The sequence below is a fragment of the Lissotriton helveticus genome, chromosome 8, assembly GCF_964261635.1.
Source record: "Lissotriton helveticus chromosome 8, aLisHel1.1, whole genome shotgun sequence".
Classification (NCBI taxonomy): Eukaryota; Metazoa; Chordata; class Amphibia; order Caudata; family Salamandridae; genus Lissotriton; species Lissotriton helveticus.
Window position 1 is genome coordinate 310564754 of NC_136069.1, and position 25951 is coordinate 310590704.

The window sequence follows — 25951 nt, forward strand, 5'->3', positions numbered from 1 at the left end:
TCTAACAAATACGTAATAGGAAAAATATTTCAAAAAACAACTCTTGCACCTAAAAAGAAATAAGAACTTACCACTGTTGGGTTGCAACTGTTTATTAAATGGCTAACTTCGTTGAAAATACTCTTGCAGTCGATGGATTTATCCAAAGATCCACGTTTCACAATAACTGCTACAGCTAACAATATCTGCTCCCGGACATACTTCTGGAGGCTGCGGATGTATTGAAAATAACAAATGAGGCAACAGATGCAGGTTACCAAAATTAACAAGGCAACATACATACATCAATAGAATACCTTCACACCTTCTAAAAGGCAATATGCACCTGCTTTAGAAATAAGAACGTTACTAACAGTAACATTAGTTCAACATATGATTCACAGTCTTTAAGAACAGATTTTAAAACGTAATGTCTTTGAGTAGCTGACCGATTTTCTGACAATCATTAGAAAAGCCAATAGGTCTGGATTGCATTTTCAGGTAAAAGGCAGATTGACTCACTTTAAGACTGGGTGTGCTGAATTTTTATTTGGGCAGCTGCAGGGGAGTTGCCACACATGATGATTCTTATCAGTACCTCTGCTGCTGTTAAAGATTGCTATGGATGCTAGAAGGGTTAATCCTCGAATAATGATTGTAGAGGAACACGCCTTTGGTAATTCATGCGTTATGCACTGCAAAAACGGAAAGTCTAGGGTCAAGCTGGAAATGGAAGGCGGATGGTAAGAAAGCACCCCACTCTTAGAAACATTTTTATCATAGCCACATTTGGTAGAAATTGAATTTCCAACTGCCAGAAGCGGACACCAGTTCAAATTGAATCCTCTTCGTGCAGGAACCATATAGGAGAATGTAGAGGAACCAGCAGAGGACATTGATGCAGGAACCCGATGATATCTGCTATGGGGAACCAGTCATCAAGGAGGCTTCCTCACTACACCCTTTTAATAATATGGACAATTCGACTATCCTCATTTTACTCTGGAAATGGTATAACCTGAATCATATTAGGCCACTGAAACGCGTTGCTTTGTGTTCATTGAGCACCCAAGCATCCCCAGGTGTCACTCAGAAAGAGAATAACGGATAAATGTGCTGACCATGGGTCAATAGACTTGTAAGACTTGGTGTGCCAATCCGCTAAGATTAAGTTTTATGTCTCCACGACATGCACTGCCATTTCTACGATATGCGATGTGGGTCATAGTGTGATTCTTTGGTGGCCTGCTGACGAACAACGTTTGCAGACTGCGGTTGGAGGTTTGGATGCACCTAGCAATGTGAACCTTTGGGCTGTCCTGGTTAATAGCTCTCTGTACATCTATACTGCTCCTGTTGCTAATCAACCACCAGCTGAGCTGAAATGCTCTAATATCTGGAGGTGGGTTAAACTAGGGATCGGGAAATCACTTCTGTGAGGGGAGTAAGCGGCACATAGAGCTACTTTTGGCCCACTGTCAACGCCATGGGTAAACCGGATAGACAGCAGACCAAACTATCATTTGAATCGCGGAAACAAATAAAGGGAGCAACTGCCCATTCTGACACAGAACTTGAAACAATGGAAAATGTTCTTCAGGCGAATCAAAAAAGTCTGCAAGATATCAACGGGAAGCTGGATACACTCACTCAGCGATTAGACAACATGTCGGCAAAGCTAGACAGGCAGAGGGAGCGCCTGGATGAAGCTGAGAATCGTATTGAGGCAGTGGAGGATGAAGCGCATGCAATGACCAGTAAATGTACTGGAATGGAGAAACTGTTGGAGGTCATAAAAAATAAAGCTGACTACTTGGAAGCAAGATCTCGTCGAAATAATATACGGATTGCGGGTCTTCCAGAATCCACAAACACAGGACGGATGGAAGCGTACGTGGAGGGGATGCTTCTCTCAGTATTTGCTGCAGAACATTTTTCAGCGGTCCTTATAGTGGAACGTTCTCACAGCTCAGAATCCAAGAGCCTTGGATTCTGGCTTGATGACGATCTTACATTTAAAGTTCAAGCCAGAAAAACCGCGGCGATCTGTTTTGGCTTACTTAAATCTCTACGAAACATTATTCCTCTACTCCCTGATGGAGCCAAAAAAATCTTGGTACAAGCCATCATCCTGCCGAGGCTGGATTATGGTAACGCGCTCTATCTGGGAGCTCCGGTCTCAGTAACCCAGAAACTACAGGTGGTGCAGAACTCTGCCGCCAGACTACTGACGAGCACTAGCCATCGCTCCTCAGCGAAGCCAGCGCTGAGATCACTCCACTGGTTACCCATTAAAGAACGGGTACATTTCAAAGCCCTCTGTATTGCCCATAAAAACCTTCAGGGCAAAGGCCCTCCCATCCTGGCCAACTTGATTAAACCTTATAAAGCCCCCCAGAAACCTTCGCTCGAATGACCAGAACTTGGCACAAGTCAGTAGAATCAACAAGGCACGTTCAGGGGGTCGTCTATTCTCTCACAACACCTCAAGGCTGTGGAATTCTTTGCCCCCCTTCCTTAGACAAGAACCCAACCATCTTTCTTTCCGCAAGAAATTAAAAACCTGGCTTTATCCAATAAACTAACCTATTTTCATCTCTCTGTCCGTAGCTGCAAGCGCTGGGATGCCTTCGGGTAGCCATGCGCTATATAAGAATCATTTCATTCATTCATTCATTCATTGGCCCCACACCCACCACCGGGCGCTCCTCCGAGACCCATAGTCGCACGAATCCTTAACTATCGGAATAGGGATAGTGTACTGAAGATGGCCCGTGAAAAGCAACAGATGACATATCAAGGTAACAAGTTGGAATTTTAACCGGACTTCACAATGGCTGTACAATTGGCGCAAAAGGAACTTGCTCCGGCCAAGAAGGAATTGCGTGATTTAGATATAGAATATGCAATGCTATACCCTGCTCTTTTCAAGGTGACATGGGAAGGTCTCTCCACGATACTCCAAACACCAAAAGCTGCTCAGGACTTCAAGAAAATCGTTAATAAGAGCAAAGAGCAGAAAAGAGATGAGCGACACCAAGACTCAGAATAGGATTAAATGGTAAAGGAGTTGCTACAAAACCCCCAAAATCCTTTTTTCTTTCTCTACTGCTCCGTGCGAACCTCATACGCACACAACCGGATGGATCAAGCCTCATAGGACTACCCACCATTATTGTTTAAAGGAGATTGGAGAGAGTGGTCATGTAGTGGTAATGTGTGAAGCACTCTCGGCTCCTTGGATATGGGTGGGTTCTACATTCCGAACTTGGTGTGCACCAGGGAGACATTTTATTTCTTTTAAAGTACTTGAGAAGTGGATCCACCATAAGATAACACAAAACGAACTGAGAAGTCAATAAAGCTCGCTGGTCGGTAGTAGGTTGCTCTTAAGAAAGTGGGCTGTATACACACTTATAATTTGACTCTGGGAGCCCTGTGTAGTTGGGAGTGTGAACTATGCCATTTCTCATATGGGCTAGGGGCTGTTCAGTCCTGGTCGACCATTTTGCAATTGTGAACACGAGGGTAATGGTGCTTTGAGAAGTTGCTTCACATAATGTTTGACCTGTTGCCAGGAGTACTCCTTTGAGATAGATAATGTTTAATCTGCATTAATGATGTAGACCTGACCACATCCTCTAGGTTGGATGGAGTTGTGTGCACTTAGTGGACCCCCACACAGGTGTTCCCCATGAAGTTTCTGGTTCAGTTGTATTTTTCTTTTAGGGTCCGTCTTTGGCATAATTGGGATGCTGAAGTGGGTGAAGGGTGGGTGGGAGGGAGTTGGGAACTGTTATGCAGACTATTGTGCATAAGACCCATTGCGGAGATCCAGGCTGATTACGTGATATATACTGTTGCCCATACTTTTCCACAAAAAATGTCCAGCCTTGGGGTAGTGCAACTTACGACACTTACAGTGTACTACAAAATGTCTTTCTACCTAACTTAATAGCCACTAACGAGTTGAGGCCAACACACCCGAACCTAATCACATGGAACTTCAGAGGGCTTAATAACCCCAAGAAAATTAGGCAAATGTTTGCATACTTTGACAGGCTACGTATGGATATTGCTTTTTCACAGGAAACGCATATTGCTCCACACTCAGTCACATTGGACGTAAATGGGCAGAGACGACTCCTAACAACATACTCTTCGTATTCTAGAGGGGTTACTATCTTAATAAACAAGCATTGGAAATGCAATAGGTCTCGCATTAGGAAAGTTTGAGCTATTGAGCTATTGGTCTTATAAATTACATTTTTTTTTATTTATGTGTTTGTTAAAATAGCTAAATTAATAGCTCTGTCATTTACAATGCCAATAGTTATAACTTTCGCAATGCATGTGTGTGCATGTGGGTGTGTGTATGTGAGTGCATGCATGTGAGTCTGTTTGCAAGTGCATGCGTGTGTGTGAGTGCGTGCGTGTCTGTGTGTGTGAAGAATTCTCTCATGCTGTATTTTGAGAAAGCTTTTGTGTATGCTGTCTGTTTGTAAGCGCTGCGTTTAAAAAACAAGGATACTGTGCTGGACACTAAACTATTATAAGGTCCCAAAAGCGAGACCTATTGGCTATGCCAATGCTTGCTTTAAGTAGGGAGGTGATTACTTGAAGGGAAGCAGCAGGCAGTGCGAGAATAAATGCGACCTTGCTTGTTAGAGGGAGAATGTATGGCTCATCAACACAAACTAAATACTCGACTAAATGCCAAGAAACCAAACGGCTGTTTTTTAAAACCGTAATTGAATATATTAATTTAAATGATTCCAATCCTTTCTGAGGCCGTACATAAAGCGAGTCATCAATCTCTATTACGGAGCATTTCTTTTCCCCGGACTTAATTGGCTATTCGTCTTGCGCCGAGGATTTTAAGCTCATTTGCTCAAGCACTCTTCAGTGTCATTGCTGAAGCTTTGACTGAAATTGCACGGAGGCAAAAACGTTCAAAGCAAAGACAAATCGAGCAAGGAAAAGTAGAAGTGTTAATAGAAAATGCAAGAGTGCAAGCAGGAGAGAAGACGACAGATACTCAATGACAACGAGGACTGAAATTGCACGGAGGCAAAAACTTTCAAAGCAAAGACAAATCGAGCAAGGAAAAGTAGAAGTGTTAATAGAAAATGCAAGAGTGCAAGCAGGAGAGAAGACGACAGATACTCAATGACAACGAGGACTGAAATTGCACGGAGGCAAAAACGTTCAAAGCAAAGACAAATCGAGCAAGGAAAAGTAGAAGTGTTAATAGAAAATGCAAGAGTGCAAGCAGGAGAGAAGACGACAGATACTCAATGACAACGAGCACAAACACTACAAATTTGAAAGATGTAAACTTTCCACTCCAGCACACTCTATGCATGCAATGTCATAAAACTCACTTTGACTTTACAAAAGTGGAAGCTGCGCGATGCACACAACACTGCTGGGATACAGCACGGCCGGCCAGCCGTGAAACTGAAAGCACGGCCGGCCGGCCTGAAAAAGCCTTTGATGCAGCAGGGGGTAATTAGGGGAGGAGAACGGCTGGGCTGAGGCAGAGCGCCAAGCCTTTGATGCAGCAGGGGGCGGAGCGGGAAGAGCTGCTGGCGGCACTAAGCGGACTATTTGATGCTGTGCACGCGCATTTTAACTAATTGCGCTTGCGCATTGAGTTAAAAGTGCACATGCACTTCATCAAATCGCCAGTGAATCGCCAGTGTAGGTAAGCTTTGTTTAAGCCCCCATAGTCTCGCTCTGCTCAATGCGCATGCGCATTGACAGGCGAGACCTAAAAAGGGGACACAATTTGCTGTAGATGCTACCGCTGTTGATGACCAAGGGAGGTACGTTATTGTTACAGGAACACTTCGAGGACAGCAGATTGCGCTCAAACACATATGGCACAAATACTGACGACCCGGATTTTTATCATGCGATCTGGCAGAAATTACATGGACTAGCAGGCAGGACTTTATTTTGGGGAGAAGATTTAAACCTTGTACTGGATGAACACATTGACAGATCGGGCTTAACTACGGAGCCGAATCGAAAGGCGATGGGTAAATTGAAAGATATGTCAGAGATGCATCTTAACGACATATGGAGAATTCAAAATCCGGGACTTATGGAGGCCACACCCACAGCAGCGCACAACAGCTGGTCGCGCATAGATACTGGATAGGGACCGATGACACAGCGCTCTGGACCAGTGCTATAAAGCACTTAACCAGGACATTGTCCGATCAGAACCAGATACTATCTGTCAATGTACCTTATCACATACCACCCCCATATAGTTGGCGCTTTAATGCATCAGCACGGCCATCACAGACTACTTTCTGTTAAACAAACCCACCACTAATGACCCTAGCTTGCTGTGGAAGGCTTTTAAAGCCACAATAAGAGGAGTCTGCATAAGTACTCATGCAGGAATTTCAAAAGATATTCGTAGGCAGCTTAGCACACGTGAGGGTAAGTTGAAACTATTAGAGCGAGAATACGAACTTACTCAAAATGCTAAAGTACTGGGGGACATTAGGGTTGTCATGTCAGAATACCAGTCGTAAGTAGAAGACAAACTTAAATGTATAGCAAGGCGCACTATCGCAAGGTCATTCGGTGAAGGGGACAGACCTGGTAAAATGTTGGCTTCTAAAATGTGTGAAGGTCGCACTCCACAGACGGTACTAACTATCAGAGATGACACTGGGTGCATGCGTAATGACGCACAGGGGATACTGCAGAAATTCATGAAAACATATGGTGCGTTGTACAAATCTCAGCCCACTGCCTCACCCTCAGAAGTTATGGAGTACCTAGCAGACGTCATGATAGCGTTGTTTTCCGATGCACAGAGAGAGTACTTGTCACTACCAATTACTGTTGAGGAGGTAACAGAGGTCATCAAATCCCTCCCTAATGGTAAAGCCCCAGGCCCAGATGGGTTTACATGTGAATTTTATAAAGCATTTGTAGATCAATTAGCTCCACATTTAGTAGCTATGTATGGTGACACACATGATAAGAGGGTGCTCCCTCCCACCTTGAGGGAAGCTGTGCTAATTGCCCTTCTCAAGCCAACTAAAAGCCCGGAATATTGCGATTCCGATCGGCCACTACCATTACCTAATGTAGACACCAAAATCTTAGCTAAACTGTTCGCAACTATATTACAACCCCTGATGACTAACTTGATACTACCTGATCAGTCGGGGGTTCATCCCTACAAGATCAACAGCGCAAAACACCAGAACACTTTTCGCACTGTCCCATTATTTAATTCCAAACACAAAGGCGGCCGCGGTTATGTTGGATTCTGCCAAAGCATTTGATTCTATAGAATGGCCATATTTAATCGCGGTGCTGCAGAGGATGGGTTTTCCTCCCATATTTCTGCAATGGGTGCAATTGCTGTACACCAAACCGACTGCACATATACGAGTCAACAACTACGTTTCGGATAACGTGTCCATAGAAAGGGGGACAAGGTAAGGCAAGGGTGCTCGCTGTCCCCATTGCTATTCGCAATAGCGCTTGAAACGTTGGCTTGTAAAATCAGACAGGGACATCATTATTCTGCTCTCCAATTTCCACAGTGTCCATTACGTATCTCTTTGTACGCAGATGATCCGATGTTATATGTGCGGGACCCGGAACAGTATTTAGTCCCTTTGTTGCGGGAATATATTAAATTTGGGAGGCAATCTGGTCTACAGATTAACTGGGCAAAATCCCTAATTATACCACTGACTGACAACACACATCCTCACACTACGGAATTTCCTTTAGAGTGGCAATCGGATCCCGTGAAATACCTTGGTGTTTGGTACCACCGTGACCCTGAAGTTGTAATCCGCACAAATTATGGTAGGGAAATAAGTGCAATGGACGAAAAAGTTGGTCGCTGGATTCAGCTGCCCTTATCGTTAGCTGACCGACTACCTATTGTTAAAATGGTTATATTGCCAAAACTTCTATATCTTTTTAATAATATACCCATCACACCTCCAACAGAAGTCTTTCGCAGACTGACATTAGTGACTCGTCTAATCTGGGCAGGTAAGCAGGCCCGCATAGAACTGCAAGCTTTGACATTACCCTACGCTAAGGGAGGTTTTAAAGTACTTGACTTCCTGCTTTACTATTTATGTGCGCAGGCGCAATATGCACATTATTGGTACCACCAGTTTCCCTACCTTACACATGTGGCTATCGAGGAAGGAGATGCATTGCCAATACCATTAACAGCAATAGTAACTCATCGCAGGCCACCTTTACACAACAAAGACATTAATACTATTGATGCGACAAGTGCTGCCTGGCGCAAGATGGGTAGCGCATAAATTGCCCCTGCCCTACCGTTGCACCATCATCCAGAACTATCGGTTACGCGAGAAGAGGTGGGCATGGGACTGTTGCAGCAGGTGGGCTTTGATACTTTGGGGGACTTCTACCATAACGACACACTTAAAATCAAACTCTATTGTTTCGAGTTACATACCATAGGCTTCAAGGGGCAGAAATGATATCCCACCTATCCAGCGGAACCTCCGCAATTAGCGGCATTGAAAATGATAATTACCACTCCCAGTAACAAACATTTGGTGTCTAGACTATACACTACGCTGCAAGAGGATATCGCAGATTTGACACAGAGCACTTGCAAAGTGGAATGATGTGCTAGATGTCCCGCTCACAGAGGAAGAGTGGTCGATAGCATGCTCCCTTACAGAAATGGTGACGCCCAATGGAAATCTGAGAATATTACACCTCAAATACCTACATCAAACTTATTACACCCCAGCTAGACTCTATAGATATGGTTTGCGCACAGATGCAAAATGTAAACGTTGTGGGGCTGAACCAACAGATTTCCTGAATCTTGCGTGGATCTGTCCAGCAGTACAGGACTTTTTGGAAATGGTTACGCAGATACTGGGTGAAATGGTGGGTAATGATATAATTTGCTCTAGTCGCACATGTTTATTAGGGCTACTCCGAAATGTACAGGCTGCTAAGCGCAAGTTCTGTATGATTGCTTTACTTATTGCCAAGCAAAGAATTTCACTGTGTTGGGACAGTAGGGAAACCCCTAAAGTCAAACAGTCGCTACGAGATATGGCATATTGTCAGGATGTGTTGAAGACCTACGAAGAAGAATTACCTACTGGATCTAGGCCAAGGGACTATTGGAAATATTTGATTGAATATCTGCGCACAAACCAAGTTGATTAACTATATATGGTAACTGTTTCTTCTTTTTTGTGGTAAAGTTAACATGAGGTAACATCACACACTTATTGTAACTGGATGAAGGATGTTGTAGTACAGTGGTCTGTATTTTGTTCATATGTTTGGACATGCTATGTCTTTGAAAATGCTAATAAAAAATTAAAAAAAGAAAAGTTTTATGTCTCATTTAGTGAACATTGATGATGAATATGTTTTTTATGAATTTGTCTTTATATTTTTTATATTGTGTATCCTAAGAGAACTGTATACAGTGTAATAAAAATCCTTTTTTATATTACATTTTTGATTTCGTACGAATGGTGATGACTGAAACGGTGTATGTATGACTACTGAGAAGTACCTGTATGTTTTGAACAAAAAGTGCCCAAAGGGATCTTGTTGTTGACATAAGTGTCCAATTTTGGTGTCCTGTCCCTTTGGCGAATGGGAACCCTCTCCCTCTATTTTTTACCATTGAAATAAGCCAGGACTACTTACATTTCTGCCTGCGCCCACAACTGCAACGGGGGCGAGGTCTCCCTTCACGCACTCCACTACCTAGACTGCCAATGGCCTGATTCGCCCACCTCCTCTCAGAGAGCTAGTGCCAATTTTCATGCACACCAAAAGACACAAAGGCAAGCCAGCATCAGCTACGGCTCTCAATACTGGAGTGGCATATTTTGGCACGCTCCTGTGCTGAAAGCCACACTGGCGGTACTGTGTAACTTTCCCTTAGCTGGGCTACACTCGTGGTTCTTGACCGGTGGTCTGGAGACTCCTGGGGGCCCAGGAAGCCTCCTGTGGGGGTCCGAGCCTGCTTAGAAAATTAAATATTAACATATTAGTAAAGTGTACATATTTGTAAGCAAAAGGTAAAATACATTTTTTTCAAATATTCTGTAAATGTGAAGGAAATTGAAATTGGAGGCTGAACATACCCTCAGATTGATTTGTGAGAGCAGTGCAAGTGTATTTTAAATGAATATAGTATGGACAATGAAAGGCCTCATTTTAATTTAGAAAAGCTCAAACATACCCATTAAAATTCTTTCATTTGTGCATTAAATAAAATATTGTTTGTGTATCTGATGAATGCTTGTTTCCGTACTTTTTGCACATTATTTTGCTATGCAAATAATTGAAAATGATTAGGCTAACGTCCCCGGCCTCCAATAAATGATTCAATCAGTGTCACCCAATTCCAATAATGATTCAGTAGGAGTCCCCGGGTCCCAGTAACGATTAAGTGGGCGTCCACAGAAGTAAAAATGTTAAGAACTACGCTGCAACAGACAAGAAACATCTGCATAGAGGTCGGCAGTAAAAAATATTTATATAAACAAGTAAGCTCTGTATATATTCAGCGATGTGTGCTTTAACACAGTTCAAAAAGATGCCAGAGTAAGACTAAGGGTAAGACAATCAGAAGGTCCCGCTCGAGGCGACGTTTGAAGTCACAAGGTGCCTCCGACTACCGGGGTGATGGGGGGCCTATGTGACTCCTTGCTGACACACAATGGAGATTGAGGTCTGCGGAACACGTCATTGTGCAGACTGGACAGGCTGGGGAACTCTAACTCACTTACCCTAGTATATATTTTTCATTTGAATTTTACAATATCAGTATTGGGGTTTGAGAACTCTGATTTGTTTGTTTCAGAAGCGGATGGTATTATGTATGGGCCTAAGTGAAGCTATCTTCCCATCCCTTTCCTCTCAGTATCTGAGAGCTTAACTTTTCTTGGGGTCTGCCTTATGGGGAACCGTTGGTATGAGATTGTGCCTTACCCAAGTTGGGGTAGTGGTACGACACTTACCGCGTTAGATACTTCTATTGTTTTGAGGTATTGGGTGGGGCGGGTTGGGGAGGGGAAGGGGTTTGTTTTGATTGATGTTCTTTGTTTTTGCTACCAAGTCTTTCGTTCTTTTTACCTTGAGATTGTCAAATGTCAGCCACTTTATCAGATGCTTTAATATATATCACCATCGTCTAGGTCTCAAGATTTAGCCGGGGCCGGGAGTAGAGAGCTCTGAATCCTTAGCGGGAATGTTAATTGTCTAATGGACAAAATTAAACGGGGTGCTGTTTTGGGCCAGGCAAAGCGACACAGGGCGGGTGTCCTCTTCCAGCAGGAGACCCACTTAGTGGGCACCAAGACACCTTGTTTGGGACGTTTTGGCTTCGCACACATCTACCATGCTGGTTTTACATGGGGCTGCCGGGGAGTTGCAATACTAATACATCGCAGTGTTCCATTCGTTCACAGCAGCACATTGCTGGACCTGCAGGATAGATTCATTGTGATCTCTTGGGAAGCTCTATGGCGAGCCCATTGTTTTAGGCAGTGTATGCCCCTCCCCCTCTCTCGGGGTCCTTGGTAGAAAAGCTGACGACGCTCTGGACCAACCTTCCATCAGTGTTAACCATAGTTGGGGGAGACTGGAATGATGTTATGTCCCTGGCTATAGATGGCGTGCCACGGCCCGTGTTGCAGAGGCCCCAGACTCCAAACTATTCCCCTTGGTTCAAGGCATGGGGTGGGGTGGGTTTACACATGGAGGACTTTACATCTGGACACACATGTCTACACCTATTTCTGTAGGCCGCATGATTCCTTTTCCTGTCTAGATTACATTTTTCTCACAGAGACACACACCCATAGACTGGCCGAGGCTGCAATCCTTCCCGGGGGCTCTCGGACCATTCCCCGGTGTCCGTTCTCCTATCCCTAGACCCCAGAAGGTCTGGGTTTCAGTGGCGGTTGTCGCTGTGGCTATTAAGGGGACAAGAAATATAGGGGGCATATGTACCGTATTTTCTGGCGTATAAGACGACTTTTTAACCCTTGAAAATCTTTTCAAAAGTCGGGGTCGTCTTATATGACGGGGTCATTTTATAAGCTGGCGAATATAGCCCAAACCCTATATTTTAACAGGAAAAGCAGGGGGTCGTCTTATACGCCCAGTCGTCTTATACGCCAGAAAATACGGTATACATCTTTAGCAGACTACCGATTACTAAATACTGGATCAGTGGAGTTGCCGATCACCTTGTGGGAGGCTATGAAACCCACTCTTAGGGGAGCGGATATTGCCTTCTGTACTGCCCTAAGCAGACAGTGACGCGATAAGCTGCTCAGAATTGAGGCCCAGCTCCTTGATTTAGAGCGCGCTAGCAGAGACACTGCGGGACAGGCTGCACGTAGACAACTGTTGACAATGCAGCAGACATAGGCTAGTGAGCTCCTTGATGAAGCCAGCCTTTATTGGCTCGCCACTCTTAGTCGGATCTACCAGTGGGGGGACAAGTCCAGCGCTTTACTGCACCGCCTGTGTCAGCAGACACTACGGCCTCAGCGGCTCCCGAGTATAAGCGGCCCTGATGGGACTGCACTTACAGTTCCGATCGCCATTTCCGATAGCTTTGCCTCATTCTTCGCAGACCTTTATGCCCCCTGGGAGGTATTATCTGCTGCCCTTATACAGAAGTTTATAGATTATTTCCCTCCTCGCGCTTTGCCAGACATAGCGCGAGCGGCGCAGGACTCTCCCCTGTCAGTAGATTAACTTCGGCCTGCACTTTTGGAAATGCAAATGGGTAAGGCCCCAGGCCCAAGCGGCTATCCCTGGGAGTTCTTTCAAAAATATCACCTGCAACTCTTAAAACCCTACTTAGCCGCCCTAGAGGCTTTCTGTGATTATGGGAGTCTTCTGCCAGATTGGCAGCATGCTGAGATCGTTTTGTTCTTGAAGCCAGGCCGACCACCAGAACACTTCTCGTCCTATCTCCCAATCTCCTCAGTTAATGTGGAAGTCAAGCTTCTGGGCAAGGTGATCGCCAACCATCTCGTCCCATATATCAGGGAGTTGGTCCATCCAGATCAGGCAGGATTTATGCCAAATCTGCTCCTTCTGGCAGACATGAATAAGGCCTTCGATTCGCTTAGTTGGACGTTTCTCTTTGCCTTGCTAGCTCGCCTAAACATCGGCCCCCAGTAGCCCTATTCGCCTGCTATAGACAAATATAGTTGCCTCATTCGCCTTCTATAGACCAATATAACTGCCTCAGTCTGTGTGGCTGATTCGATCTCCAAACGCTTTGTTGTTGGTCGGGGACGCCAGGGCTTCCCGCTCTCCCCCTATCTCTCTGCTCTAGCTATGGAGCCCCTTGCGGCTTGGGTACGGATAGATACGAAATTGCGCGGTTTTGAGTGGGCGCCAGGCATCTTCGACCGCATAGCAATATGCGGATGATGTACTGTTCTTTATCATCGATCTGGACCGGACTGGCCCGCACCTTCTCTGCATTATGCAGATCTTTGGCGAAATCGTCGGCCTATATCTGAACCGGAGGAAATCCTTTTTGTGGCCACTGCGGGGTGGAGTTCAGCTGGGTGACTGGTCACGAGAAGTGGTCATAGCCCCAGACTGCTTTAAATATGTGTTCATCTCTCTTTGTCTCAGGCCCAGGCATGGACTAAGAAACTTGCCCCCCTGTGGACACAGGTGGGCGACCAGACATGTGTGGTCTCACCTACCTCTGTTTCTTTTTGTTAGATCCGCTATTTTTAAAATGATATCTCTTCCTCGTCTCCTCTTATCAGCTACAGAATTATCCCTATCCGAATAAGCATACATGGTTTCGCTATTTGAATGCTATCCTCGCCCGGTTCTTCTGGGAGGGTGCTTTGCGGGTGGCTTTGAGGACTTGTTTCCAGTGTACCTACTCCGGCGGAGTAGCCCCACCGATGTTCAGGCGTATTTTAGGGCCTCACATTTACTGGTTCTCAATGACTGGTGGTATGGCGACCGTCGGGACCCGACATATGCAATGGAGCGCTGGCTCCTGGGAGACAATGCTCTCCACAGGGTTCTTTATTCGGTAGTCCACACGCAGCACAGCAATTGCGGCTCGTTGCGCCTCATCCAGTTTAAACACTTACACAGAGCCTACTACACCAGACATAGGCTATGGCGCGCCAGACTCATCACATCCCCGCACTGTATGCTCTGCAAATCTATGGAGGGCACATTTTTACACACCGTGTGGGCATGTCCAGCACTGTTAAAAGTGGGTGTGCACCTGTCGGTCTGAAGTTCTGGGATGGGTTCTTGCTTCTTCAGCAAGACTGGCTATGCTATACATTACAGAGGACATAGGTGGGAATAGATATAAGCGCCATCTCCTCTTCCTGGGTCTAACACTGGCCAAGAGAGATATCGCCCAGAATGAATTTTCGCCATCGCTTGGGGTGTGGAAGAAGGGCCTAGATTTTTGTATGGGCGTCGAACTTCCAGTTTGAGGCCAGGGGATGCCCCTTAAACACTACAAAATTGGGAAGCGTTGGGCTGACTATAGGGATTATATCTGGAGCCTCCGCCGCCTGATGGTGGTGAGCCCATAGTATGATATTGTTTAGTCGACATGTCTGTAGAGCTTGTAATCATCGCTTTGATTATCAATGGCAGAATCTCTCTCTCTATTTAGAACTAATATATTTGTTAAGGGGAGGCAAAGTGGTACAGTTCGTTGTTTCTTCTTTCTTTCTTTTTCTTTCATTTGCAGGTTTTCTTGCACTGTATCATCTGTGGAATTCATCCTTTACTATTACTGGAAATGTTGATTCATATATTTGCTACCATGTATATTTGCATATGGTGCCCTATGCAGCACTTGTATTATATGGAATGTCAACATAAAAGTATATTGTGAAAAGAAAAAAAGGTTTTGTCGGAGTAGCATGCACGATATTATCTGTTGTGCGATCGCCTCTATTATTGCAGTGTTTTGTGAGAATGGTGTCACTATTTCGTAAGGGCATTGAGTTTTACATGTACGTTGTCCAACCCTGCAAAAAAGTGCCTAAAGTCGACTGGTTCCTTAGAGCCGGGTTTAACTAAGCACAGGTTTCCCTCTTGTGGTCATTTTCTGAACTTCTTTCTATTTAGAGTGCCAGGCGAAATCTTCGGTCTTTTGGTAAAAACACCTACGCTTAAATATTATTTATATCTTAAATCAAAACAAACAAAAATAACGCGCTCCGACTACAAGGTAAAGTCTCTGTGGCATCACCACACGGATTGCTTACCACTTGAAGGCTTGTAACTTTATATTGAGAGTGACACGTGTGCAAGTAAGTATGCGTACCCTTCTGTGCGCTCTTGTTTCAGGGGTGTACTATGTGTATGCCAATCGGTTGTATTTGTGAGTGCTTCTTTGTAAATGGCTGTGTGCGCGCGCAAAATTTATTGGTTACAACTCTGAGCTGCATTCATGCAGACACAAACATGCACAAACGAGGCTTTGTGGAGTTAGTACATTAAACTAGACGTATTGCCAGCCCTTTGCCACATTTTTTTTATGGATAGCACACACTGTCTATCGCACACATCAATCAACCTTTCTCTCCATCTCACCCACACAATACTGTCAACACACAATGCCCTAACACCAACACACACGGACAACCGTGATGATGAAGGAAGTGGTGGTGATGGCAGTAGTGATAGTCGTAAACAAGGTGGTGTTCATAGTGGCGACCGGTCGCAGTGGTGGGGTGATAGTGGTAGAAGTGATGGCGATAATGGCATTAATGGTAGTAGTGGTGAAGGGAGTAGGGACTGACAGTCCTGGTGTTGGTAGTAGTGATGCCGATTTGTGGTCATGTTGGTATGTTGGTGTTGTTTGGGTATCCACGGTGATGGTGTTGATTGTGGTGGTGGCATCAGTGGTAGGTTTGTGGTGGCGGAATGTCTGTAAAGGTAGTAGTGATTTTGTGGCTCATTATGATATGCTGGTGACAGTGATGATGGAGATAGTGGTGTTGGTAGTAGTGGCAGACAGTAAGTGTGACAGTACTGTCAATGGTGGTGGGCTGTATGAGCGGTGATGGTGAGAACAGTAGAAACAGTGATGGTGATAATGATGTTCGTGGTGACCGGTGATACCTGTGGTGGCTGTAGCTGTGATGGTAGTTTCAAAGATGGCATTGGTAGTGGTGAAGCTAGCAGTGGTGATGGCGGCAACAGTAGTGCGGACACTGTTACCAGTGCTCATGTTGGTAATAGAGACGCTGATACTTGTAGTGGCAGTAGAGGTTATGGTGGTGATGGTAGTAGCAGTAGTGCCAGTGATATGCTTTCTGAAATTGCAATAATTAAGAGCAAGCATTTCCCTTGGAACAATCCAAACTGAACATTTCCCACTAAAGAAATACCGGTTTAATCTTAAACTACAGAGGTAGAAACTTTGTTGGGAGGAATTGATCGACTGTGCTGTGCACATAGTGAAGCAGTGACATAAGGGCAGAGGTTGACAAACAGATGCATAGACCTTTGCATGTTAGATCCGGTCTCTTCTAGATGTTGAAGACGACAAGCAGGCAACATTCCACCCACATTGTCTGACAAGCCAAGCTCTACATTGTTGCCCTGTGGGCTGATGCAAAGTGGGGCTGACTTTGTCTACAAGCCAATTCCTGAATGGATAAGTGTAAATATACCCTGAAAAGAACAGTAGGAAGGTGAACAGAAACACTATAGGGTGCAGTGCCTGTAAGCAGCCACCTAAACACCTGGCGATTTTGTCTCCAAGTATTTTTATAAAATCAAAGTTATTCATACTAGAATAAAATGCAAGGGTGTAGAATTTCTAACACCCTACACACACACCACACATCGTTTTTGATCATGTACAATTCTTCATCTCAAAATTATCTACGGGATAAGTAAGGATTAACGTACACAACTGGTTTTCCTCCACTCCGCAACAGCACAAGGCACCTGGCTGCCACTTCAGTGCCCAGATTATGGTTATATCAAGGACAAATTCTCTACTGTTCCAAAAGAAAACAGTTACTTACCTGCAATTATGGTTCTGTAGCTTAAAGCTCTTCTAGGTGTACATGCTTTGCATAATTCCTTCTAGTGGTTGGTTCAGAGTTTTTTTAATAAAACTTTTTGAATGAATGAAGATGGTTTATTGTTTAATTAAAATCATACAATTTAAAATCATGGAAAAAGACAACATATTTATAAAAAAATAGTTTAAAAATTCATTGCATTCTTAATTTGCTATGTTGACCAAAAACTCCAAAAGACTTATCAATTTACAATAGAACCCCAGTATGAGCAACAGGGATATTACCCTTTCCATGTAGAGCTGACATTGATTAAATGCAGTTGCACTGATCAACCAGCCATCTAGGAAAGGGCAGGCATGTTTGGTTGCTCTCTTGAGCTGCGCTGCCCCTACTACTAGTGACTTGGTGAAGTCCAAGGGTTTTGCTGGACAAACTACAGGACCTTGAACCGATAGTATTTCCCGATCCCAAACCTGAGAAACTGTCTGTATGCAGGGTGTATGGAGATGTGAAAATAGGCCTCCTGAGATCTACTCTTGTCAGGTAGACTAACCTTAACAGCAGTTGTACAACCTGTTGCTAGGTTATCATTTGGAAGCATTGGGACTTTATAAACCTGTTAAAAAACCTTAGGTCTAGAATGGTTAGCAAAGTCAGGTTGTACTTTGGGGCTAGAAAAAAAAAAACAGTACACACCTGTGTTTCTTTTCTTGTGAGGAACAATTTCTATGGCATCCTGCTGCAGCAGCTCTTGCACTTATGATTGGAGGATTTGGAATTTTGTCTTTTATCCCTGGTGGTTTCATTGGAGGTTTCTATATAAAGTCTATACAAAAGCAGTGCCTTATTTTTAACACACACTGGATCAGCTTAGTCCTTTATTTCTCTCTACATGTATTTTGTGTCTTTTGTGGGTGGTTTAAATCGCAAGATGCTCAGCCAGGCACACCTCCTCAAGACTGTGCCAGTAGTAAGCTGTCTGCTTGTTGTATCTAGAGTCCAAAGCCAACTTAAGGCAGAAGGTATCAATGTTCTCGCCTTTTTCCACAATATTTTTGGCACTATTTCGGTACTCCTACGGAAGGTTGACATAATGTCCTCTGTGTCCTGCTAGTGCGTGTAAAATAAGAGCAGTGTTTCCCAAACGGTGGATCACAATGCTGGTTCAATCAGATTTCTGGTATGTCGCGAAAGAGCAATAAATAAGGATGCTTTACAATTTTTATTTATCTTGTCACAGCTACTCTGCTTCAGAGACAGACGTCAAGTGTTAGGCTATCACTTCTGACTAATTGCAGCTTATTCTTTTGATTTGGAAATTTGTAAAGCGCACGAATGCCCGAGGGCGTCTAGGCGCTAATGCCTGGTGCAATCAGCATGTTGGCGATGAGCTAAGATGAGAGAATTTAGTTGTCAAAGAGCCAGGTTTTTAGCGATTTTCCAAAGGATAAGAGCGATGGGCTGTTCTTTGTATCTGCCTGAAGTGAGTTCCATATCTTGACAGTTCCCAAGATGAAACTTCTTCCACCCCAACGAGCCTTCTTAAATCTGGGGGTCTGTAGAAGTTTACTGTGTGAAGACCTAAGGCTTCTAGAGGGCACGTACCACACCAGATGTCTTTTCAGATATTGAGGGCCGGCACCATTCAGTGCTTTGTATGTTAAGCAATGGGATTTAAATTTGATCCTTTTACTGACAGGGAGCCAGTGCAATGTCTTCAGATCGTGGGACACTGACTGAGATCGAATAGTTTCTTACCTGTCGGTTTAGTTTTGCAGCTTGAAGATGTTTCTGGATTCACTATGCTGTGCATTATTCCGCAGTCTAGTGGTTGGGTCCGGAAACGTAGTCTTTTTTTTTCTTTCCGTAGCCCAGGTGGGTGTCGACGTCCCACCTTTGGTGTACTTCCTGTGACGTCAGCACGCTACCTGCGGAAGCTTCCACCTTTGGGCGCCATCTTCGGATTCTTTTTTTCTTGTTTTGTGTTCCGTTTGCGAATCCTTTGGCAATGTTCTGTATTTCTTTTCAAGTAAGTAATTTATCCGCTCTGTCCTTCAAGGTGTCTGCTACTGTATTGTCCTTGTATTACCACCTGCTTCTCCATCCTCATCTTTCTGGCGGAAGTGGGTGGGTTCGCTAGTGAATCCAGAAAGATCGTCAAGCTGCAAAACTACACCGACAGGTAAGAAACTATTCGTTTTGCAGCGTGAATCTTTCTGGGTTCACTATGCTGTGCATAGACTTTGTAGCGGTTTGTTAAGTTTGTGGCGGCTGGGTGGAAGATGAGCGTTGGTTGTTGAATATATGTTGAAGCACCTTCTGTCCTACTTGTGCTTCCTTGTTCATTTGTATATCCACACAGTAGTGCTTAGTGAACGTGTGCACTGAAGGTCTTGTTGCCGCCAGGCATATGTCTTGAATGGGTGTGTTAGCCCCTTCTGCTAGTTCTTGGTCTGCCTGTCTGTGGCAGAATTGTATAATGTGTGCGATCCATCGTGCAATGGTTCCCTTTGTTACTGGTCTACCCAAGAAACTGCTTGCGAAGGACACAAAGAAATGTTTTGTCTTCCTGCGTTCCTTGGTTCTTTCTATGTAGTGCATTACTGCCCTTCTAGCGTCCAGAGTGTGCAGTGCCCTCTCTGCGCTTGTGGACAGTTTCTTAAAGAAGCTTGGTATTTGTACCGTCTGGTTGATGTGGAATCTTGATACCACCTTTGGCACAAAGTGTGGGTCAGTTCTCATCACCACCCTATCATTGCGTATTTGGTTGTAGGGTTCTTGTAACGTTAGCACCTGCAGTTAGCTCACACTGCGCAGCGAGGGGATTACCACCAAGAAGGCTGTTTTCGTTGTTAGCATTTGTAGGAAGGCCTCATGAATGGGTTCAAAGGGCGCTTTCATGAGCTCTGTTAGGACTAAATTGAGGTTTCATGCCGGATGCGGCCTACTCTTTGGTGGTGCGATCCTCTTTTCCCCTTCCAGGAATCTCTTTACTATCTGTGATGTAAAGAAGCTCTTCCCTGTTTCTCCTCTTGTGTAGGTGTACAGCTAGGTGTATTCTTAGTGAGGATGAACTTAGTTTTGCCTTCAGCAGGTGCGTGATATATCTTAGCACCGTTGATTCCCTAATCATCATCTTGTGTAGCTTTTTCTTGATGCACCATTGTGTAAACTGCTTCCATTTTGCCACATAGCACCTTCGTGTGCTAGGTCTCCTTGCCTCTCGTAGTACCTGCAGGCTGCTCTAAGGTAACTTCAGGTGTGCAAACTACGTCTTCAGGAGCCATGCTGCTAGGCTGAGGCGCTCTGGGCGTAGTACTTCTCCGTTTTTGCATGGAGAGTAAGTCTTTCCTTTTCCCGAACTTGTGGGGTGCACCCTGTGCCATTTCCATTATCTGTGGGAACCAGGTCTGCCTGGCCCACTGGGGTGCCACCAGGATCAGAGTCATGTTGCTGGTTCTGCACTTGTTGAGTACTCTGTGTATCAGTGGTATCGGGGGGGGGGGGGGGAGAAGCGTAAGCCACAGCTTTCCAAACTGTGTGTCCCGACACAGTACTGTGTCGCCTGCAAGTGGTGGGTGTGTCGCAGGGGAGTGAACCTGTTTTCAAGAGGAGAATTTGGAGTCAAAGTAGTCTATGATATAGATACGTGCCCTGTAAGCTGGGGTGAGGTGACAGAGGGAGTAAGACAGAGAGAGGGAGACAAAGGGAGCTAGAGGGAGTAAGACAGGGAGCGAGGGAGACAGAGGGAGTGAGAGAGGGAGACAGAGGGAGTTAGAGGGAGTAAGACAGAGAGCGAGGGAGACAGAGGTAGTAAGATAGACAGAGGGAGAGAGAGGGAGCTAGAGGGAGTACGACAGAGAGAAAGAGGGAGCTAGACAGAGAGAGGGAGCTACAGGGAGTAAGACAGAGAGAGAGGGAGCTAGACAAAGAGAGGGAGCTAGAGGGAGTAAGACAGAGAGAGGGAGCTAGAGGGAGTAAGACAGAGAGAGGGAGCTAGAGGGAGCAAGGCAGAGAGAGAGGGAGCTAGAGGGAGTAAGACAAAGAGAGAGGGAGCTAGAGAGAGTAAGACAGAGCGAGAGGGAGATAGAGGGAGTAAGGCAGAGAGAGAGGGATCAAGACAGAGAGAGAGGGAGCTAGAGGGAGCAAGGTAGAGAGAGGAGCTAGAGGGAGTAAGAGAAAGAGAGAGGGAGTAAGACAGAGCGAGAGGGAGAGAGAGGGAGCTAGACAAAGAGGGAGCTAGAGGGAGTAAGACAGAGAGAGGGAGCTAGAGGGTTCAAGACAGAGAGAGAGGGAGCTAGAGGGAGTAAGACAGAGAGAGAGGGAGCTAGAGGAAATAAGAGAGGGAGCTAGAGGGAATAAGAGAGAGAGGGAGCTAGAGGGAGTAAGAGAGAGTGAGCTAGAGGGAGTAAGAGAGAGAGTGAGCTAGAGGGAGCAAGACGGAGAGAGGGGGAGCTAGAGGGAGTAAGAGAGAGAGAGGGAGCTGGAGAGAGTAAGAGAGCGAGAGGGAGATAGAGGGAGTAAGACAGAGCGAGGGAGCTAGAGGGAATAACTCAGAGAGAGGGAGCTAGAGGGAGCAAGACGGAGAGAAAGGGAGCTAGAGGGAGTAAGACAGAGAGCGGGAGCTAGAGGGAGTAAGACAGAGAGAGAGGGAGCTAGAGGGAGTAAGAGACGGAGCTAGAGGGAGCAAGTCAGAGAGGGAGCTAGAGGGAGCTAGAGGGAGGAAGACGGAGAGAGGGGGAGCTAGAGGGAGTAAGAGAGAGAGGGAGCTGGAGAGAGTAAGAGAGCGAGAGGGAGATAGAGGGAGTAAGACAGAGCGAGGGAGCTAGAGGAAATAACTCAGAGAGAGGGAGCTAGAGGGAGCAAGACGGAGAGAAAGGGAGCTAGAGGGAGTAAGACAGAGAGCGGGAGCTAGAGGGAGTAAGACAGAGAGAGAGGGAGCTAGAGGGAGTAAGAGACGGAGCTAGAGGGAGCAAGTCAGAGAGGGAGCTAGAGGGAGCTAGAGGGAGTAAGACAGAGAGCGAGGGAGCTAGAGGGAATAAGACAGAGAGAGAGGGAGCTAGAGGGAGCAAGACAGAGAGAGAGGGAGCTAGAGGGAGCAAGACAGAGAGAGAGGGAGCGAGAGGGAGTAAGACAGAGAGAGAGTGAGCTAGAGTGAGCTAGACAGAGAGAGAGGGAGCTAGATGGAGTAAGACAGAGTGAGCTAAGGGAGTAAGCCAGAGAGAGAGGGAGCTAGAGGGAGTAAGACAGAGAGAGAGGGAGCTAGAGGGAGTAAGACAGAGAGAGGGAGCTAGAGGGAGTAAGACATGGAGAGAGTGAGCTAGAGGGAGCAAGACAGAGAGAGGGAGCTAGAGGAAGTAAGACAGAGAGGGAGTTAGATGGAGCAAGACAGACAGAGGGAGGAAGACAGAGAGAGGGAGCAAGAGAGAGGGAGAGGGAGCTAGATTGAGTAAGAGGGAGCAAGACAGAGAGAGAGGGAGCTAGAGGGAGCAAGACAGAGAGAGAGGGAGCTAGAGGGAGTAAGACAGAGAGATGGAGGTAGAGGGAGTAAGACACAGAGAGAGGGAGCAAGACAGAGAGAGAAAGAGGAAGCTAGAGGGAGCAAGACAGAGAGAGAGGGAGCTAGAGGGAGCAAGACAGAGTGAGAGGGTGCTAGAGGGAGTAAGACAGAGAACCCCGCGAACTCCCCTTAGGTGTTTCGGGCTCGCTCGCTCGCTACATTGCCTTACTGTGTCCCAAAATGATGCATTTCCGAATAGTGTGTCCCCAACATGAAAAGTTTGGAAAGCTGTGGCGTAAGCAAATGTTTTCGACCAGCTTATCCATAGGGCATTCTGAAGAACCGGATTGAGAAGGCACAAACAACCACTAGTACGTACTTCAGGTTGTTGCATCTCTCCATGTGAATGAAATCTAGCTGCAAAACCTCAAACGGATACGTCGGAGGAGCAAAATGACCGGCTGGAGTTGGAGTTCCCTTACCAGGATTGTGTTTTAAACAAATCACACAATTCTTGACCACATTCTCTGCACACTTAGGAATTCCAGCATTTTGCCATACTGGGGCCAACAACTTACAGATCCCTTTCACACTGATATGGGCCATTCCATGCGCCATGGTAACCACTGCAAGTACGTACGCATCGGGTAACAACCATCGCTGATGTTCTGACAACTCAACCCAACAACCATTCGCGTCTAATTTACCCGTACTCTCTCTCCACACCCTCAATTCTTTCTCTGTAGCTTCAGCTTGAATAGACTTCACACTCTCGATCGTATCTTCACACATTCCAACATCACCAATGCATCTTGCAGGGCCCGCAACATACATTCGACTCATCACATCTCTTGCCGTTTCTTTCGCAACTTCATCAGCAAACGCATTACCGCGACCAATGTCGTCAGTAACCTTCTTATGTGCACTGCATTTCACAATTGCAACTTGCAACGGTAAGGTAAGTGATTCAAGAAGCTCATTCACCAACTGACCATGCTGTATCTTAGTTCCATGAGACGTGAGGAACCCACGTTCCTTCCACAATCGTCCAAAACTGTGAGCCACACCAAATGCATACTGGCTGTCAGTATATATGGTCACTTTCTTTCCTTTTGATAATACACACGCTCTCGTAAGTGCAATCAACTCTGCTGCTTGAGCTGAATTATGTGGGATACGTGCAGCTTCAACAATCGTATGCAAAGTCGTAACAGCATATGCCGCAGTCATATCACCATTTGGTAGCATGAAGCATGAACCATCCACCCATAAGGTACCATCACACTTCACAAGAGGAGTGTCCCTAAGATCTACTCTCCCTTTCGTTTCCTCTTCTGTCCTGAGAAAACAATCATGTTGTTCAGAAACATCTGTCTTTGCTACAATCGGCAACAACGTAGCTGGATTCAGCGTGTTGCATCTTTTTATGTGCACATGACTCGCTAAAAGTGTCAACTCATAACCTGACAATCGAGCACTAGTTAAGTGCTGTGTCTTGGTTCTGTTTAACAAAGTATCCACTGCATGTGGAACCATTACAATCAACGTATTATTCATCACCAAACCAGCAGACTGTCGAATAGAAACAGCTGCTGCCGCTGTAGCTCTCAAACAACTCGACAACGCTCTAGCTACCGGATCCAAAGTCGACGAGAAATACGCACATGGACGCTGCTTGTCCCCAAAAGATTGTGTCAACACTGACAATGCACATCCTTCTCTCTCATGGACATACAGTGTAAAGGGCTTACTGTAGTCGGGGGTACCCAACACAGGAGCCGAACACAATGCATCGCGCAATTCCGAAAAACTTTTCTGACACTCTTCGGACCACGGAAGGGGATTTGGTGTATCTTTACAAGTCAATGCCACCAAAGGTTTGGCCAGTAGGGAAAAATTTGGTATCCATTGTCTGCAATATGACGTGATACCCAAGAAAGCACGCACTTCTCTTTGTGTAATTGGCACACTCAATTTTGCAATCGCCTGAATTCGTTCTGGGGTCAATCTTCTTCCCTCCTTCGATAAGAGATGACCTAAGTAGGTCACTTCTTGTCGACAATACTGTAACTTTGAAAGAGACACCTTATGATGTAAATCAGACAAATGACGCAACAACGACAAGGTGGCTTCTTTACAAATCTCCTCAGTATCTGCAGCTACTAACAAATCGTCGACGTACTGAATGAGAGCAGCACCATCAGGTAAAACAATCGTATCAAGCTGCGTTTTCAAAGCCTGACTATATATTGATGGACTCTCACAATAGCCTTGAGGAGCTCTCTTAAACCGGAAGCTTCGACCTCCTAAAGAGAAGCCGAAAATATCTCTACTCTTCTCGGCAATCGGGATGCTGAAGAAAGCATTCTTCAAATCAATCACCGAAAACCACGTGGCTGAAGCTGGAATCATGGTCAGTAAGGCAGTGATATCTGGAACGACAGGAAATTGCGGAACTACAATCTTATTCACCTCGCGAAGATCGATCACAAACCGGTAAACAGGTGGCTGAGAAGAGTCAGTACGTTTTAAGACAGGCAACACAGGGCTATTGCAAACATTACCTCTCGTTTCTTCAATTACATCTTTCTCAATCAGGTCATGAATAATCGCTAGCAACGCCCTTTCACCTTCACTCGAGATCTTGTATTGGGGAATACGTGGCATTTTAACATTCGCTTTCAATGCCACAACATATGACGGTATCTCCAAAAGACCCACATCATTAGGACCAGTAGCCCAAAGAATATCAGGAAGAGACGACAATTCTGTCGGAAGTTTATCCTTTGACAAATACATCGAAGAGACCACTTTCTTACCCAGTGTAAGTTGTACTCCCGAGGGAGAACAATACAATGTTGCGTACAATCTTTTCAACAGATCCAATCCCAATAAGTTCTCACCACAACCTGTCGTCAGAATAAGGGGGGGCTTCGAATTTACAAGGTCCAACAGAAAGAGACATAGGGCTAGAGATCGGGTTCCTAACCGGGGCGCCAGAAAAACCTACTGAAACGTTCGTCTCGCCAGACAAAGGTGCGCCAGGGAGTTTGGAGTGCATAATAGAACTCTTTGTAGCACCAGCATCCAACAGAAAAGGCTCTGACACACCTGATGTAATCACCTCAACATAAGGTCCACTCTGATCTACTGGAACTGAAACAACTCCCTCTCTTTGTCCATGGCTGTCCTAGCAATCATCACCTTCCATATTTTCACCTTCTGCGTAGTAGTCATTAGCATAATACTGAGTCGTCCTACCAGACGCGTTATTCTGCTGATCAAAACTATTCATTGAATTTTGTGGAGGAAAGGGACGTGCGTTCTGGGGGAAACCTCCACGTCCTCTACCTCTAAGAGCTTGTGGAACACCCAGACCTCTTGTGCTAGA

At 45.4% G+C, this 25951-nt stretch overlaps 1 protein-coding gene across 1 annotated transcript in view; it reads right to left on the reverse strand.

The window, feature by feature from the left end:
• Positions 1–25951, reverse strand: part of XPO4 (exportin 4) — a 471754-nt gene that overhangs the window by 352042 nt on the left and 93761 nt on the right. Inside the window, exon 4 of the mRNA XM_078657083.1 lies at positions 72–210. Within this exon, the coding sequence (XP_078513209.1) occupies positions 72–210 (139 nt within the window). The remainder of the gene's footprint in view (positions 1–71; positions 211–25951) is intronic.